Here is an 18,220-nt window from a genome sequence, read left to right as displayed (position 1 = left end):
TTCCTTTTGGTATTTCAGGCAGTGGGTTTTGCCTTCATCTGAAGAGAAACTTTTGCTGCAATGCCATTTCATTTGTGCTCATTTGGAAGTGTGAAAGAAAAAAGTTGACGTCTTGTGAATGCTGGTGTTGATCTGATCAATAGCCTGTGTATGGTGCCTGTTGGGTGAGATGTTGTGCCCTGTGAGTGGGCTCTCGACAAACGGCACACTTAGTAATAATTGTTCTTTTGTGCTTGCCATGTTGGAGTTGCCTGAATGCAAACAATAACGCAAAGACTTGGCTTCCGCAAAGCTTATCTATACTTATCCAGAGGATTGAAGGTGAACTTGAAGGGATCAACAGGGTTGAATTCGTGAAAAAATGCAGAGAGGCTGAAACTGTAGCTATTGACTAATGTAACAGTAGACAGACTGATGCAATTGACCTGAGATAGGCATGCTTCTCATGTAGCTCTACAGTGATTGGGACTGGTGACAAGGTAGGATCTTATTGCTTTAAGTTTGAAAATTAATGTGCTTTTTCTTGAACATCACTGTTTTATGTGTATTTGTTTTTCCATAAGATCCAACTTTGAACCCCTTCCTTAGTTTAATTATCATAATTATAATTATTTTAAATTCTTTGGCTCATGATTTACCTGTGCTTGCATAGGTAAGATTTCATTTATTATACCGGTAATTACTTTGTTCGAAAGAACAAAGTATAGGATTTGGCTCTGAATCGTCTTTCTTCCTTAGACCACAGAAGCGTAGCTATGTGACAAGCAGCAGGGGAAATCTTTATTAAAGAATTGTGTGTGTGTGACCCGGAAACCGGTTTTATGTGATTTCATTGCACACAATGCCATCTGGCTATCTTATGACTCCCATGGGACCAATTACGTAATTTTACAATTATTCTCCCGGGACTGTAAGTTAAGAAAAAGAACTAAATGTTTTTTAATGCCATTGTAGAAACTTGTAAAGCATCTATTTACTGGTTTAGATTGGAATCAAGGCCGTTGACAACAGTTTTCAGTGTGAACAGTACAACTATTCTACGATCGTGAACACTTAACCATATGTTTGAATTATGGAATGTGGACTTAAGGCTTCGGACTACGGAAATGAACTGAATATTGACCAAGATACTGTAACATAAGAATCAATGACTTTCTGTGAACTTTAAAGGTTATTGGCTAAAAACCCTTTGAACAAAGCAAAGTGTTTTTAAATCCCTTTTTCGCTGAATAATTTGTGTTCACTTGTACATGTATTCTTTTAGTACTGCTGGTCTGCGTTCAGAGAAGACTTTTCAGATTAGTTGTATCACATAAGATTCAAACTTGGGAACTTTTTATGAAGAAGCAGTAAATTACATTAATGACCACTTTCCAGGCATTTTGTTTCAATTTTAAGAGTTTTCAAAACATTTAAAAATTCGTCGCTGAAGGTGAGGTGAATATCAGCGATTAAAAACCTTGACAAAGTTGAGGTTTTTATTCATCGAGCCTGAGGTGAATAATTGTTTTAATACAAAATTTACATAGGTGATCATTTGAAAAAATTAATGTGCATTTTCTTAAAAGCTGCTGCAATAGTTTCTTCATCTTTCACCTGGACAAAACGGCTTGCGGCCATTTTGAAAAGCTGCATTTTGAAAAATCTCAATGGTAGCCATTGAGCACAGAGAATTTTCAATAATCAGTACAGTACTAAATAATATTACTCAAAGCAGTTATAGGTGGGGTATTTGTTTTTTTTGCAAGATTTTATCTTGGTTCCTAGTTTTGGGTCATGTGTCCAGTGTCAGGTTTTTGACCCTAACTTCAATCTCTTGTCTAGAACTTGGTAATGAAGCTCTAAATATACAAAAAACTAATGGAACTCAAATAATAATTGATTTTTTTGCAGGATGACGTACCCTCATGGTAACATTAGCATGGAAGTACAAACTCTAAGAAAAGCTCTCAACTTCCCTGTACACCACAGTGGTCCAACGTCACTCTCAACTGAGTGGTTTGACAAGACAAAGTATGGAAGCAAAAATGGTCTAGATCATCTCACAGACAGTGGATATTCATCTAGAATGTCTGCTCAAAGTACTTCAGATATACAGAATAGTGAAGCTTTAGGGTATTCAAGCTTGGGCTTTGACAGTAACTCAAATCAAGTGAGACACAACTCATCATTCTCAAATCATGATGTAAACCCGTGGGGAACTTCCTTCAATTCTCCAAGAGTTTTTGAAAGGAGTTTAAAAAGCTCATTTGATGAGAGTAAAAGACTAGTTTTGTTGGAAAAGCTCAGAGAGGCACATCTGACCATACAGGTAGATTATCATGATTATAATTCCTTTGTCAGTTGCTTTATCTTTGTATGTGAAAAGGTACAATGTAAGAAGAGATAACTGGTCATTTTGACAGGTCAAGAAAGTTTGGATTTCCAGGATTTGCCAGCTAAGTGTCAGCTTGGCTGCACTCTGCTTCTTGTAGACACTGAAACATCTTATACTGCTTACTGTATGTTCCACTGAGATCATCACTTCATTCTTCAGGCATACAAAGCAAAAAGTCGATCATGCTTGTCTCCTTTAAGAGACTAGTGTATTTGCATACTGTAAATACCACTTTCTGCTCTTTTGTCCAAGAAGTGGTACAGGTACAGTGTATGTGACCAGCAGCACTTCTCTGGGAAGGCCATACATGTACAGTTGTGTATACTGGCAGTGATATCGATTTGATAAAATTAATAGCTTACAATAATATCACTATAATAGTAATGCATTCAACCCTTGAATACTGGAGTGTGCATTTCTGTATTTTAATTATTGAAGCAAATAAATGCATTGGTCATCATCATCATCATCATCATCATCATTATCATCATCACCTATTTCTTTACCCTTGGATTTGAGAGTAACTTGGTGTAGCTAAGTATCTCCCAACCATGATATACCCCAGAGGACAGACCACAATGCTGGAAACTCCATACCCTACTTTTTGTGAATGAGTGTGTGGGTTCTTTGACCAGTCGGTGGTATGTTAGGCATGGCAACCAGTTGGAATACAATAATTATTGGTTCAATTTTTGACACATTTTACCTACAAATGTTTTTATTTTTATTGTGGATAGTGTACTTGCCTTCTTTCAAATGTGAGCTGGTAGTTTTTCACAAGAAAATAAAAAAAATGTTTTTTTCTTAATTTAAAACATGATAAAATAGAACCAAGCAGAAAAGCTTGTAGAAGGCAAGAGTGAGATATCTTGCTTGCGAGGGCAGTTGGAAAGCCTTGGTGCAGGGCAAGAGGTATGTAAATTTTTATCTACTTATAATTATGTACGCCCATGTCCATCTATAATATTATTGCAATAGACCTTATTCATAAATGGCGGCCACATTTATAATTCTTTTTTCCACATGCAAATTAGCCTACCAAACCTCATTTTAGAGCAAGAATTCTTTTCAATTCACTGTATGGTATCGAGGCTTGGTAGGCTAATTTGCACTTCGACAAAAGAATTATAAATTGGCCGCCATTTATGAATAAGGTCTATAGAAGGGAAAACCTGGAATCCAGAAACTGGAATCGGGAACAAGTTTTAGATTGTTTCTGATTTCCTAATTCTGGGTCCCAGATTCTTTCTTTTTTGTTTTACAACTCCTGGTTTTGTATATAGGTTTGCTTGGACCTTTTCCTTCAATGTCATGGCAAATGTATCAGTTGCAATAGAATTACCAATATTAAGCCTTTGTTTACACTGTACAATTTTTTTTCAATTTGTGGTATGCAGTAATGTTATTGGAGATAATTTGAATGAAAAATTGAATACTAGCATCTTTAAGTGAAGAGAATAAGTTGTTTCCACTATTGCCAACAACATTTCCCCTATGATTTAAAAGAATATTTTGTCAATGTGTGGGACTTGCAGAAAGAAATATATTACTATAATTTATCATTCAATGATCAATCCTAATGTGCTGCCAATTAATAGTACATTGTTAGTATCAGATTAATCTGACCTTGGTTATACACCGTACCTGTATCTGATAAAACTAATTCTGATTAACCTTTTTAAGGGATTGCAGAAAGAGGTTGACTCTATAACAAAGGAAAGGAAGACATTTGAGGTTTTCAAATCACACAGCTTGAAGTCGCGAGAGCACTTCCTTACAAGGTGAGCCCTCAAGGAATCCATTTTTTTGGGTTTGTTGAAGAACTTTAGAAACTTCATTTGTTAACTTCTTTATCCTATTTACAGTAACTAAATAAGAATCTCTAATACTGACTAGACTATAAATACATATCACAGAAAAAAACTTAATTACTAAAATGTGGCAAGAAGTTTGGACTATCCAAGTGAGTTTTTTTAATGCTTCATATAAATTTGAATTATTTTCTATTATTGTGTGGGCTTTCTGCATTTTTTTCCTTTTAAATTTATAGAGGTGATTTTTCTATTCCATTTAGGGCTACCATTTTTACCCGTGTATAATACTCATACACCTTGTTTCGGACTGTGCATTTTGCAACAAAAAGTTCACAAGCAGAAAATGTTATGCAAAACTTGCATGAAAAAAATTCATTTTCTGGATAAGAAAATTTGTTCCACTAATTGCAACAGTAAAGTAAAGCCTAATTAACATGTGTGTTTGGATATCTAATCACACTTGTTTGGACCTGTATGTAATAGTTTAAACACTGAAACCTTTATAACTCTGTTTTGGAGTTGCAATGAAATGTTCTCTCGTGAAAGATTTGTCTTTGGAAAGATCATCTTCTTGTTTGTACACATGTTTTAATCGCTCAGAATAGAAGGCTATGTTGATCAGTTTTTATTTATTATAAATAAGAAGATTAATTTATTAGCGGATCTACATGTAAATTGTTAAGTCTTTATTCAGGTTCAGCCTTTTACTTTTCAATTTAAAAGCGAAGTGTCTTTCTTTATATGCTAATGAGGGATGTGAGTCTAAAACAAAGGATTCTGTGTATAATACATGTACGCATGTCAATTTTCGGAGCTGTTTTAGCGGGAAAAAAGTGTGTATTATACACAAGTAATTACGGTAGTTCATTTCTGGCAATTTTTTCAATTCAGATTGTCATTGTAGAGTACTTGAGATGACATTGCTTGAGTCACTTCCCTATACTTGTGCATGATTTGAATTCCAAAATGGTAGCCAATTCCCTCCTTACTTTATTCCACCTCTTGGCAACCCTTCCTCCAATTGAAAGTACACCACTCTAAGCTTATTCAGATGTGCATGATCTCCTGCAGTCAAAGGCAAGAATTGATATTCAGAACAATAGGCTTTACTAGATTGCCCAATGAGTTGTCACCATATTTAACTTTAGGCAGAGTTTAAACTTATTTGGCTGTCATTGTCACAGTAGCCTCAAGAATGAAGAGATGGGTTTTTACTTTCTTTCGATAAGGCTAAATGATCTAGATAAGGCACTGCAAGTACTGACTGCAAAGCACAATGGGTTGCAAACTGAGTCAGAAAAAAAGGAGGCTGCCCTTCAGGAAATGCAAAATCATGCTACTACTCTTCAAAAAGAGAATGAAAAATTACAAGAGGTTGGTATACACCTGATTTATTGTTAGTAGATCCTGCTGTGCATTAGCAAATACCGGTATGTTATTACTGCATGTATAGCAAGCATTTCCTTGTGTATGAAGAGCTTGGGAAATATTTTTCCAAAATCTGGCTAATGTGAAAATAGGAACATGCAGTTTCTTAAAATATAGTTAATGCCAATTCAGCATGAGATGAAACAGTCTTCAACCTAGAATATTCTCAAACTTCTTTATAGTGGTGGTTCTAATGGTAACATATTGATTAATAACCCCTGAAAGTGACACATTCATTTGAGGTGTGAATGGGTTTATAATAATTATTGATTGATTGATTGATTGAGTGAATGGACAAGATATCAAGTTGGAACTTACAAACTAAATTTATTCCTTGAATTTCTAAAGCGCTAGTTTTACGGTTTTTCTTTTGCTAAAACTAAGTATGTGTATCTCTCAACCTGCAGCTGCTGCTATGAGAATATACTGTTCTTGACAATAGGTTATTCATATTTAATATAATTATAATCAATAATAATTATAATAAAGCTCCTTTAATTGTCTCTCATTGTTTATGCAATTATAATATTATTTATTAGTTATGCCTTAATTTGTCTTGGATTTATTTTTAATTTCATGTTCAGTATATGTGTTTTAGTTCAATATTTTTCGTAGTTTAAAATTTTTTGAAGCAGTTCAATTTTGATTTTTTTTTGTCTGATATTCGTTGTCATAAGCTGAAACAATTTTAAGGGAAATCAAAATTGAAGTGGTTTTAAAAATATTGAACAAAGGAAAAAATTTGAATCTCAACAAGTACATTTTGAAATAAACAGGTGAACAAAGGACTCACAAAACAGTTGAGTTGTTTGAGGATCAGTAAAGACCAACATGATAGTGATGTTAGCAGGCAGCTCAAGCAACTTAAAAAGGTGACAGCAAATGACAGCTAGGTGTCCTCTTGGCAAGCTAAGGCTTGTTGGGAACAATCTATGCAATGCAAAGGGGTACCCTGTGTTTCACTGTTGAGTTGTGCTCTGTTTCCTAAAAAATTAATGAAGTTATGTAAAAACATGCAAAAGAACAACTGAAAAATCAGGACATCCTCGTTGCATGGGGATCCAATCCGTGTTACAGAGGTAGTGAGATGGAATCCTGCTTAGGACTCTGATCTTTCAGTTGTCCCTTAGTCCATTATATATTGTCAAGCAACTAGTTTATCATCATGATGATCTCTTTCATGGGTGCATTACATGCACTTACAAGTGTATGACATTGTAGGGTCCACAGACCAGCAGGGGATTTTTTGTGGTTCAGAACTTAGATAAACAGCCTAGCTCCTTGTGGTCTTCTCGCCCATTGCTAACACATCTATACATTTTGTGTTACCCCACCCCCTCACCTGTTTTATTGATCTTGAAAAGTCCACAAAACACTCTGTGAATGTTATTTAGTTGTATGGTAACTTGTACAAGAAGAGTTTGAGCTGGGTTTCCTGGGACTGCTTCTTTGCTTGTGTGTAGTTAAGTGTACACTGCATGCATCACTCAAAGTGAACTTTGTTTTAAAGCTTTAAATTCCTAAGTGGGTGATGACAAACTGTAAAAAGCTTAGTTTTTTTTTTTTTGGATATTATAGGATTATCAAAAATCCCTTCAAGAAAAGGAAGTTATAAAGCATCAGTTATTAGAAAGTGTTAAAGCGAAAGAAAATGCAAAGGGAATTCAAGAGACATTGAGTCAGGAAATTGTACAGATCAGAATGGTAAGTTGCTCGTTAGGTTTTGCATGAAAGAAAATAATCGAAATACTAATGAACTGAGACAGAAAGCTGATCATTTTTATAGACACAGTATGGGATCAGAGTGAAATGCAACCTTTGACCTGTTTTAAGATTTATTAAGTAATATTTATTTATTTATTTATTTATTAGCAGTAGTAACGATTTATTTGCAGAAGTAAATGCAGGCCCATATGGCTGTTATTATGCTCTACAAACAAACTGGAATTAAATGTACATTGTGTAAAACTACAGTGACTTTGTCCTTTTTACTCTTTGCAAACACACTGTCCCACTAAGGTAATGAGCAAGTGGCTTACCAGTATTACTGAAACTAATAATGCTATTCTTATCCAGAAAAGGAATGTCTCAAGGTCGCCCGGTCACCTGGGGCGCCTTATTTGCGAGCATGGCAGACCAAATTTCTGAAGAAGTAGCCCGAACGGGCACCTTACTTGATTCATCCTCACTTTCTTGTAAATATGATCCCAGCTGGAATTAATTAATTCTGGGCTCTTGAAAAAGTGACTTGGTCTACTAACTTTTAATGTTGGGAGCCCGAAGGGCTCCCCGAAAATTTCCTTAGGCAGCAGCCTTGTGTCTTCTATCTTTAAACAACATTTTTTATTCCTACATTCAAAAACTTGATAAAACCACATAAAGTTTTCTTAAAATGTACCGAGTGTGGTTTTGCAATTGAATTGAGTGAAACACATTACTAAGGGAATTATTATACAGGCATCCTGGATGTTTCAAAAATTAAAAAGAACGCCATTTGTCTTTGGAACTATATGTATTTATCTTGTGCCATATGTACGGAAAAATTAATTTTACTACAAAATAAAATACTATAGGCCAAGGGATTAACTAAGTTAAACTTAAAAAAGTCTAGATTTCCAGAAGTGACCTACAGGTCCCTTAGCATTTGGAAATCTAATTAAGATTGCTTTGATTTGTATAGCACACTTGCATTATTGTTTTAAAGGAGATTAATTTTAACTTTAACAGTATCTGTTCCTTTAGGAGTGCGATATTGAGTGTGGAAAAGTCATTGTATTGGAAGAAGAAATACAACATCATCAACGGAACTACAATAATCTTATCAAAGAACAGGAGCATTTGCTGGAAGATAAAGCCAATCAAGATCAGCGACTGCAAAGGGAAATTCAGGAGAGGCTTTGCTTAAAAATGGTGAGAAAAAGATGAACATTTTTTGAACATTTACCGGTACTCATGCTGCATAATTGCTAATTTGTCATTTCGTGTACATATGCCTGGTTACTCACAAAAATGTGTGTAGAACTGTACATGTACAGAGGGATGGTCCTCTATCCAGTGACTGCAGTACTACTGTTTTTTGCAGATCAAACAATTGACAGATGTAGTATTCTCTGGAGGGGGGAAATAATAATTATTACAATTGTTGCTTCCACTTGGATTGGTGCAGGATATTAAAATGTTTGCTGGATAGCAGCCAGTTCTTATGTGTTTGGATGTTCTCAACTGGGGTAATGTCCAGATTGTTGAGTAGCTTACCTTGCAACTGGAATGAACCTACTGACACTCTTCCCTTGACAAGCAGCTACCCTTGACAGTTAGTGAGGCCATTGTACAATGTACTGGTTCATCATCTATATAATATTTTACAATGACTGCAAAAATCTTGCACACTCATTGGCTAATTTTTATTGTCAATAAGTGGACAGACACAAATTTATAATTTATGCAATGATGATGCAATATTGCTCGCGTCAGAAGTTTCTCGCATTTTTGTCTCACTTTCGTCTAGTGTTTTGACTTAATTTTGACCCCTCTGCTTTTTCAAAGTAGTCTGCGGATCCACTCGGCTATCGCCTCGTGGATCCACCGCTACTTTGACAATGTTATGACGAAATTCATAATCAATATCAGGACAGATGCATAAACAACTGACATCAATTTTTTAATGTGATAACAAGAACACTTCTGTTTATTAGGTCAATGATCTTCTCATAGAAGAGTCAACCTATGTGAAGGAAGCTTTTCAGAAACTTGAGAAGTCTGGTGGTTCCATGGATCACAGGTCAAAGGATGTTAGTCCAAACCAAGAGGAGATGCCGACGCCCTCTAGAACAGACCAGGTAACGTGTAAATATATTGTTGACTGATGCTACATATATTGAGACAACTACTGCAACCAAGTGACATGCTGATTCATTGAATGAAAGAATCCTTGAATACATGGACTGCCAACTCAGTGAAATTGCATTGGCCCTTTCCTCTGTCCAATGCCTGGTGATTTTACTCATAAATGGGTGCCTGCTTTGAAAATAAATGTGACTCATAATCTGTTATGCAGCCCATCATTATTGACTGACTCTTTTGCAGATGGAAAGCATAAAAAATTGGAATGGAGATCTTCTATCAAAGGTCACTGTTAGTAAAAGTCATTGTGAAGAGTTGGAAAGGTGAGTAAATGGATTCAGAGGAAATGCAAGGAAACCTTTCTTGGCACCCCAGAAAATTAGGTGATGTGTAAATAACAAGAGAATGTTTCCTGAAATTTTTGTCCTCTACATAGTATTACATTACATACTTGTATGTGCCATTGGCAAAATTTTAAACAATGTTTTAAACTGATTCCCTTCACATCAGGTTCAAATTTTTCGACATTGTTGTAAAGTCTAAGAAGGGAAGAAAGTAATGTCATAGACAAAATTCCTTTCGTGATAAAAACTATTAATATCTGTCAATGTCAAAAGAATCAGATGAATTAACAGGCATTTTTAAGGAGTGTCGAGCTAGGAATGAGCCAGAATTTTTTCATAATTTTTGATAATTTTTTGCTAATTGTGTTTTTCATACCCTCAACCAAATAGTCAGCTGTCTTCTCTTGGTAAGGCAAACAGACTGTTAAAAACAGAAAAGGAAAACTTAGAAAGACAGTTGCAGTTTGTGAAGATGCAAGAAGATGCTTTCACTAATCAGGTAAACTTATCTAGTAAATAGTCTTCACTACATCTGTCCCTGCCTAAGATAGTATAAAAGGCAGTTGAGGTTTAAATTATTTGCTGAACATGTCACCCCTGTTTCCGATTTGCGTCTGACAAATCATTGCCCCTGTTTCTGATTTGCCTCCGGACAAAATCCATTTCTGAGCCAGGTAACTCGATTTGCGTCAGATCTAGCTACTTCAATGTTTGATTTTTCAATAATTGCTAACCCGGGCAGCACTTTGGTTCTTCTTGTGAGTTTCTACTTTGTGACTCCTAAAACACCTCAGTCATGTAGAACAATACCAATACCACTTGTGTGCCCCTTTTAGCAATAACAATACCACCTTGTGTTCCCGTTTGAGCAAATGAAGATTGATTCCCTTACAATGTCTACCAATCTATACATTTATCCTTTTTGGTGGGAACTTCTAGGTTGCCTCCTTGGGTTTTGCTGTCTAGCTGGGCCAAAACCTTGCAGGGGCAAAAAAAAAATTCTTGCAAATCACAACCATGCCATTGTCATGCTTTTGTTTTACATGCAGCTCATTCTGTCATTATTCAGTTCGTGATGGGCAAAAAATTGACTTTTAATGAGTTTTGAGAAAGAGCTATACTTTCAATCAACAAGAAATGAATACTTGGAATGTCAAAGAACAAATGATTGGAGTAAATTATTTCTTGATTTATATGTTAATATAATTATATTATTTTGCATCTCTTGTAATTATGAGTTAAAGGTACAGAAGTCTAGATAATCAAAGGACAAAACCAAATAATAATATTGTTGTTTCAAAGCTTTCTTTTTGCTGCTGTGCTAGCCATTTTAAAATTTATCTTATTCTTGTGAGCATATCAATTATAATTATTTATAAACTTGTTTTCATGATTTGATCCTCTTTTAGCAATACAAAAACTTATGGGTTTTGATAATGATATCAGATGCTTTTAAAATGTTCAAAATACTTTTAAAAAGCTGGCATTTATCAAGTTAAAAGTTAAAAAGTGTACAATGTATAGATATTGAAAAGTATAAAGTATGTTCTGACCTTCCCTGGGAATGAGATTGAGTTTGTACAATAGGCGACAGTAACATGCGTTACTCAATTTGCTTGCTGGCTCACAGTTTGAAAAACTGAATTGTGTGGCAAATCTCAGTTACTGTTTCAATGTTCTTTTTTAGCAGTTGAGTAAGTCCAAGGCATTGAAAATGGAAAAGGACAATCTTAAAATGAGTTTTGACTCAATCAGGTAATTTACTGTGACATCAAATTTGTATCATCAGCATGTCTTGATCAGTATTCCATGCAGATAAGCTTACTTAGTTTGTTATGGATGATTTTACACATGGCTTTGCTGGGTAATTATTATAATTATTTTCACTTGTTCTTGTTTAATTTATTAAAGTGTTATTGTACTGTACATGTCATAATGATTATGATTTATTTCCTTTGTTGTCTTCTTATGCAATACTTGTAATATATTGTATAAATTATAGGTACTTACCTTTTCATGTATTCCTAAAACTTATGATCCATATGAGAACTCCCATCAGGGAACATATTAATCTCCTTATATCCTTTTAACAAAGAAAAATATAAGTTAACATGGTTGGATTGGTTGGATGGACAGAAATGGACACGATTGAAGATTAGTATTTTACTCTCTTTAAGGCCCAACAATTTTACTCGTCAATGGGGAACCCCCGGGAGTCAATGGGTTAATAATTATTAAGGTCGTTTTAATTCAGAATGATCTTATTTTTTATGTACATGTAAGGGTAATTTCTGTGATAAAGTAAAGATTTCCCTAAAACACCCTAAAATAATGTGGCATAGCACCTTTAAGGTGTTTGGCTAGTTAAAGTTCCTTTGTGGCATATTTTACATTTTATAACTTGCCTTGTTTTACATGCAGCAACAAAATGAATGATTTGGGTGTTTTTAGTGTTCTGAGTGCAGCAGGTTTTGTACTGTACTTTTTTTATCTTTAGTAAAAGGAATAAAGAACTTGAGAACATGTTAAAGTATCAAAAAGAAGAAGCAAATGATTTGAAGGTAAAACAATACTGTACTTATGCTTTTATAGTATTACCCCATTGACCCCTGAGGCACTCCAGGATGACCCCAGTTGATGAGTAAAATCGTCTGGCGTTATACAGAGTCAAATCTGTTGAGTCTCACTCCCAGGAGTCAATGGGTTAATATATAATAATTATTTAGCAACTACTCACTGAAGTGTCGGTGGCTAGTAGTGGATATTTACCGAGTGGCTCGGTAAAATTAATATCCACCACTAGCCACTGACACTGAGGTATATACTTAAAAGCAGTGAGATAATGTGGCACAAAAAGATGATTTTAATTCATTTATTTCTTCAAAGATTACATGACATTTTCGGGAACAAATTCCACGTGAATTGCTCAGAGGTGAATAGCGATGGATAAGCGGAGTTTGAGTAGCCAATCAGCGTGTGCGTTCAACGCTATCCACTGTTTTGATAATACTTAATACTATTATTAAAAACTGAAATACAGATATCAGATTTCCAGCATTTTCATTGGCTCACCAGACACAGGCTATCAGTTTATATACCTGTTGTACCTACCGTAATATGGTCAAGGAACGTTTTTGATTGGGTTGTACTGAAGCTGAATATAATTTTGTGACTAAGCCCAGCACGTTTGGTTGAGAATTATTATTTTGATTAACTCCAATATTGATGATGGTAAAAAATTAAATGCAGCCTTTTGCCGAGGGGAACACTAATCAATATTTTATCCTTTGTACGACAAAATTTGTTGGAGGATGTCATTTACAATTAAATATTAAAGGAAGGTTTTAATTGAGTAAACATGGTATCACAATAAATAGAAAAGATACACTGATGATCTCCAAATGGAACTTGTTAAAATCTTAGTCCCACATGAGATTTGAAGCCACAACCCCTGAAGCTCCTTCATTGACTTACTATGGTAAGCAAGTGTTATCTGTGGGCTCTGACAAGAATTAACTTTGTCATGTAGTTGCTAAGTGGAATGAATCCATTATGGTTCGACTACATTTTGGAGTCAGGTTTACATCAGAAATAACTGGACATACCCTCAGCGGTTTGAATTAGTGACTGGTTCACTTAGTAGGTGGGGTATCGGCCTACTGTGGGGGAGGTCACAGGATGAAAACTCAGGCCAGACCAACACTCAGGGTCTTTAAATAACTGAGGGGAAAGTTAATCCCCTGGGAAATGACCCCTCTAATCAAAAATCATGCATTTTTTTTTTTGTGAAAAAAATGTCTGTTGATCATGTGGACTGACAGCAAGCAATAGCCTTTTTTTCATGAAATGTTGTTAGTGATTAACTTGTTTTATTGTTTGCTTACTTTCGTATAGCAAGAACTAAAGGAACTATCTTATTCAACTACTGAAAGGTGAGAAAAGAACATTTGGTGCTTAAAGTTATTATATTTTGGCATGCAACACCAAATTAATTATTAATTTATTGTAAGGAGCATTTAGCTGGTCAGCTGATGTGCATGCATTTATGTGATAAATATTCATCTTTGTTTATTTGGTAGAAGGCAGTGTAATTAATGTTCTGATTCATTTAAACTCTTCTAATGGATTGACAAGCCTAACAACAATTTGTTCAATTCTTTCAGTCCACAGGAAAAGAGTGTTCATTGTTTGCAAGATGAGGTGGACAAAATCAAGGAAACAGTGACAAGGTACTGGTGCAAATTAAATTAAGGAGCAAAAAGCTAATAAATAATAATATTGGCTATTTGCAAGTTCAGTGAAGCCTATGATTCAAATCAAGTATTGATGCTTATGTTTGTAACAATTTTTTTTATCACAGCAAGCCAACCCACTAAATCATAAATCCATTGAAACTTGATGTACACAAGCTAACCCACTATCTATTATTTTTTATACAATATGTTGTCGTCGTAATGCCAGCTGCGTTTTAATGTACCCCAGAAACAAGAGAGACGAGGGCAACTTGAGGCAATTTGGAAGTGACACATTGAACTGGTTTCATGATAGTATAATCATAAAAGATAAATAGGAATTTTTGTAGTTGTCAAGTTGGAAAAAGCAACAGGACAGTTTTTCTTCAAGTAAGCAAATCATAGAGATTTTGTTTTTTGACTTGTAGATAGGCATGCAAAAGTTGTGACATTTAACAAATGTGAATGAATAATTTTATTTCACGTTATTACAAGCTTAGGGTATGTGACAGTTTCTCTTAAATTGGTGTTGTTTAGCTGGTAAATTATTTTTGAAGGTGTCATTTTCTTTGCAAGTCCCCGGTGTGAAAAGTGTTTTCATCTATTTGTCACAAAAGGCTGGAATCAGAGAAGAATGACCTCATATCTGAAGTACGCAAGTTGCAGAAGGATCAAGAGATGTGGACTTCTCAGAAAAGTGAACTGGAAATGTCAGTTTCAGAGCTTAATGCAGAAAACATGCAGCTGAGGGTTGAATTGCAATCTACCAAGGTGTGTTAGGTTTAGTGTGGTTGGCCTGTGGTTAGATGGTTGTAATTTTTATAGGGACAAATCATTCTGAGTTTGTATTTTTCCAGGACGGCAATAATGTCATCATCATCATCATCATAATAATCATAATAATAATAATAATAATAATAATAATAATAATGTGTCAAGGATAGACAGCCGAACACGACTGCTCTATTAATATTGATCACCTCAATAATTCTTAAGAAGACTACACATCAACAACTTAGAGGAAATGAAAGGTTGTTAATGAGAGGGGAAAACTGGAGGGCCCAGCGGAGAGCTTCTCTCATCAGAGTGGAGAACAAACGAACTTGAGCTGTGTATGATGTATGGCATCAAGTCCAGGAATTGATCACAGGCCACATTGGTGGAAGTCAAATTCTCTAATCATTCCGTGAGCCCTTCTCCCTTGTTAGGGTAATAGCAATAATAACCATAATGATATATATGTTATTTGCCAGCTCGGAGGTCCATATAGCGAAAAACTGTGACCGAGGTCTTGAAAATGCTGCCCGAGGCCGCAGAGGGCAGCTTTTTCAAGACCGAGGACACAGTTTTTCGCTATAAGGACCAACCCTTCCCTGGTAAACAACTTACTATTTTTTTCCTCTCTCTCTCTCTCTCTTCCTCTCTGAAATCACATTTTTAATTTTTAACTCGCACCGCGCTTGATAGCAAATGCAGTAAGGGACTTACAAACTGATCATTTCAAACAGAAATTGAATTCTATTTCCACGCCTCTTATCCAATAAAAATCTGTTTTGAAACGCATACTTCTGTATGTAAACGGGTCGGTGTGAAACAAAGGAAATTTAAGGTCATTAGACAACCTCACACAACCAGGGCTAGGATTCCGCCTGGGTTGGCGGGCAAGATCGCAAAATTCCGCCCGCTCCCAGAGCCAATCAGATCGATGGATTCGCAGAATCCCGCCCTCTCACGCACTGAGAAAAAAATAAAAATAATAAATAAGCAGTTGAATAGAGTGGGCTGTATAGTTAGTTATCTGCACAGCTAATGAGTTGAACTAGGAATGACCCAGAAGGAATCCCATCCCGCGAGCAGCACTTGGGAGTGGTGACAATGTGCGAGCCATGCGAGCCAACCGTTGTAAAATGGGTGCTTAGACTTAAAGACTGTTTAAGAGCGCTATTTGAAATGGGTGCTTAGACTTAAATGCGAGACTCGCATGACTCGCTGGCTCACAGATTCTCCATCCCCAGCCCTTGGACACACAACCTCCTGGCGTTGACCCCTGCACTCTATTGATGAATTTTTGTTCGCATGAAAATGTCGACAACCAACCTTTCATTGACTACATCAGCTATGTTACCCTACATTCAAGTATATTAAGTAACACGAGACCTTATTCACAGGAGAAATACTATTTTTTTTACCGGAAGGGGCTCATTATTGAAAAGCAAAAGTCTTCTGGAAGCACATGACATTTTTGGCAATATCCGAACTTTGTTGAACTGATGAATGAAGGGGTAGTTTCTAAAGAAACTGTGGTGCTGCGTCGAATCTCTATAGCTTTTAGAATCTCTGTACGGTGGCCAATTTACATTATCAACTCCGTTGATAAAACCAAATTTTTGTTGACCTGAATTTAGGTCGTGAAAACAGAATTAAGCACAGATGATATCATGAACAAGATTGAACGAGAGAAAGAAGAGGCTGTAAGAAAGACTCGTGAAGAATTCAAGGTAAATAAGGAGGCCCCCTGCATGGTCACTCGCAATACAATCATGATTGACTGCTTAACACTGCTGTTTTTTTACAATTTTCTTTATTTTATTGTTTTGGTTCTCGGTTACCAAGGGGTGAACCGCGGCGATCTTCCCTTGCCTTACGGCTAGTTTTGTCGGATGAAGAATAAACCAGTTTAACGAATGAGCAGAATTTAGGAAAACAATATCTTCCATTCGCCCCGGTTAAATAGTGCAAGAATGATAATTCCCATATCGATTCAACTCCCACGTCGCACCTTGCTGGCTACACTCAGAATTACTCATCTTGAAATCACCTTAGCAACGAAGAGGCAACGCTCCTGAAAAGTCACGGAATAAGGAACATTTGCGTGATAGTCGTAGTTTGTTTGCAATTATTCCATCTTGTTTGAACGAACGGAAGTGTCTAGTTTTATAGGGGTGAAGCACAAGTCGAGGACACTTAAATCAACAAATTAACGCAAATCAAGTCAAATGTTTGTTTTTGAGTAGAGGGGAAAACCAGAGTACCAGGAGAAAAACCTCTCGGTGCAGAGTAGAGAACCAACAAACTCAACCCAAATATGACGGCGAGTGTGGGAATTGAACCCGGGCCACATTTATGGGACGCATTACTGCTCTCACCACTGCGCCAGCCCCGCACGTTGTACAAAAATGAATTGTACAAAATCAACTAAGTACCCTGTAATTGGGTTTGTGTGAGAAATAGAGATTTCTATGTTCAATTATTTAGGAGTCCTTTGATGAAGTTTATCTTGAACTGCAAACCGTCAAATCAGAACTCAGCAAAGTTTGGCACATGCTTGAGGAGAAGGTAATTAAGTTATCTTTATGGGAATACTAAAAAACTATAAAACATGCGAGGAGGTTTCTCTTCCCAGGTGTCGATTACCCTTTTTATTGCTGGACATAAGTGCCTTAATTTTCTTCGTCTCTTGTTTAGGAAAAAGAAGTTGAACATCGAGGAAAAGAGTTACATCAAGAGAAGCAGCAGGTGGGATCTGTTTTCAATCTTTTCAGTATCATAAAGATAGCACTTCTTCTGCACACGCCTCCCCATACCAATTCTCATCGTTTTTCCTTAAATAATAGAACATATTCTTCTGAAGGCAATCACAACCTAACTTTCATCCTACCAGGCAAAAAATATGAACCCAGATATAAACGTTTTGTTCGTTCGTGCTATCCTTCATTCAATCCTTCGTTTACTTAGGTCATTCGTTCGTTCGTTTACTCACTCACTAAATCTAATCATTCAATCATTTTTTCGTTGTTGGTTTCTGCGGCAACGTTTGTATATACAATATGACACAAACATCATAGCTTAATAGATCGAGCTAAATTTTGTGACCTATTATGTTACTACAGCAGCGGGATTATCATCTAAAACCAGCTATAATTTGTCTTTAAATTCTGATATCTAAAAAACAACTAGGTAACCCCCCGTTTTTATTGCTGCAAAGTGATAAACAGGTTCAAAATTTAAACTTGAAAGCCTCATGAGCAGATAAATTTGAAGTGGCTCTGAGACCGCTTCAGATAATATCATCTTAGCCTGCTGATCACTCTCTATAGTAATAAAACAATTTCATGACAAAAGTAATAGTTGATATGTAGGCACACGTTTTAAGTCTTTATCGTGGGCTTGCGTGTATTTCCT

At 35.9% G+C, this 18,220-nt stretch overlaps 1 protein-coding gene across 5 annotated transcripts in view; it reads left to right on the top strand.

The window, feature by feature from the left end:
* Positions 1-18,220, top strand: part of LOC137992720 (uncharacterized) — a 41,397-nt gene that overhangs the window by 12,497 nt on the left and 10,680 nt on the right. For 2 of the 5 annotated variants that reach the window (XM_068838203.1, XM_068838208.1), the window contains exons 2-19: positions 1,894-2,311; positions 3,206-3,289; positions 4,061-4,158; positions 5,421-5,565; positions 6,396-6,491; positions 7,198-7,323; positions 8,362-8,529; positions 9,315-9,458; positions 9,706-9,785; positions 10,197-10,305; positions 11,494-11,561; positions 12,304-12,367; positions 13,701-13,738; positions 13,970-14,035; positions 14,656-14,809; positions 16,444-16,536; positions 17,294-17,374; positions 17,504-17,554. In XM_068838203.1, coding sequence (XP_068694304.1) covers positions 1,895-2,311; positions 3,206-3,289; positions 4,061-4,158; positions 5,421-5,565; positions 6,396-6,491; positions 7,198-7,323; positions 8,362-8,529; positions 9,315-9,458; positions 9,706-9,785; positions 10,197-10,305; positions 11,494-11,561; positions 12,304-12,367; positions 13,701-13,738; positions 13,970-14,035; positions 14,656-14,809; positions 16,444-16,536; positions 17,294-17,374; positions 17,504-17,554 — 2,082 coding nt within the window. In that variant the 5' untranslated portion in view covers position 1,894. Of the gene's footprint in view, positions 480-1,893; positions 2,312-3,205; positions 3,290-4,060; positions 4,159-5,420; positions 5,566-6,395; positions 6,492-7,197; positions 7,324-8,361; positions 8,530-9,314; positions 9,459-9,705; positions 9,786-10,196; positions 10,306-11,493; positions 11,562-12,303; positions 12,368-13,700; positions 13,739-13,969; positions 14,036-14,655; positions 14,810-16,443; positions 16,537-17,293; positions 17,375-17,503; positions 17,555-18,220 lie in introns of all 5 variants that reach the window. The other 3 variants (XM_068838207.1, XM_068838204.1, XM_068838206.1) reach the window with 3 other exon arrangements.

This window comes from Montipora foliosa, chromosome 2 (assembly GCF_036669935.1).
Source record: "Montipora foliosa isolate CH-2021 chromosome 2, ASM3666993v2, whole genome shotgun sequence".
NCBI lineage: Eukaryota > Metazoa > Cnidaria > Anthozoa > Scleractinia > Acroporidae > Montipora > Montipora foliosa.
This window is presented reverse-complemented; position numbering and strand designations above follow the sequence as displayed.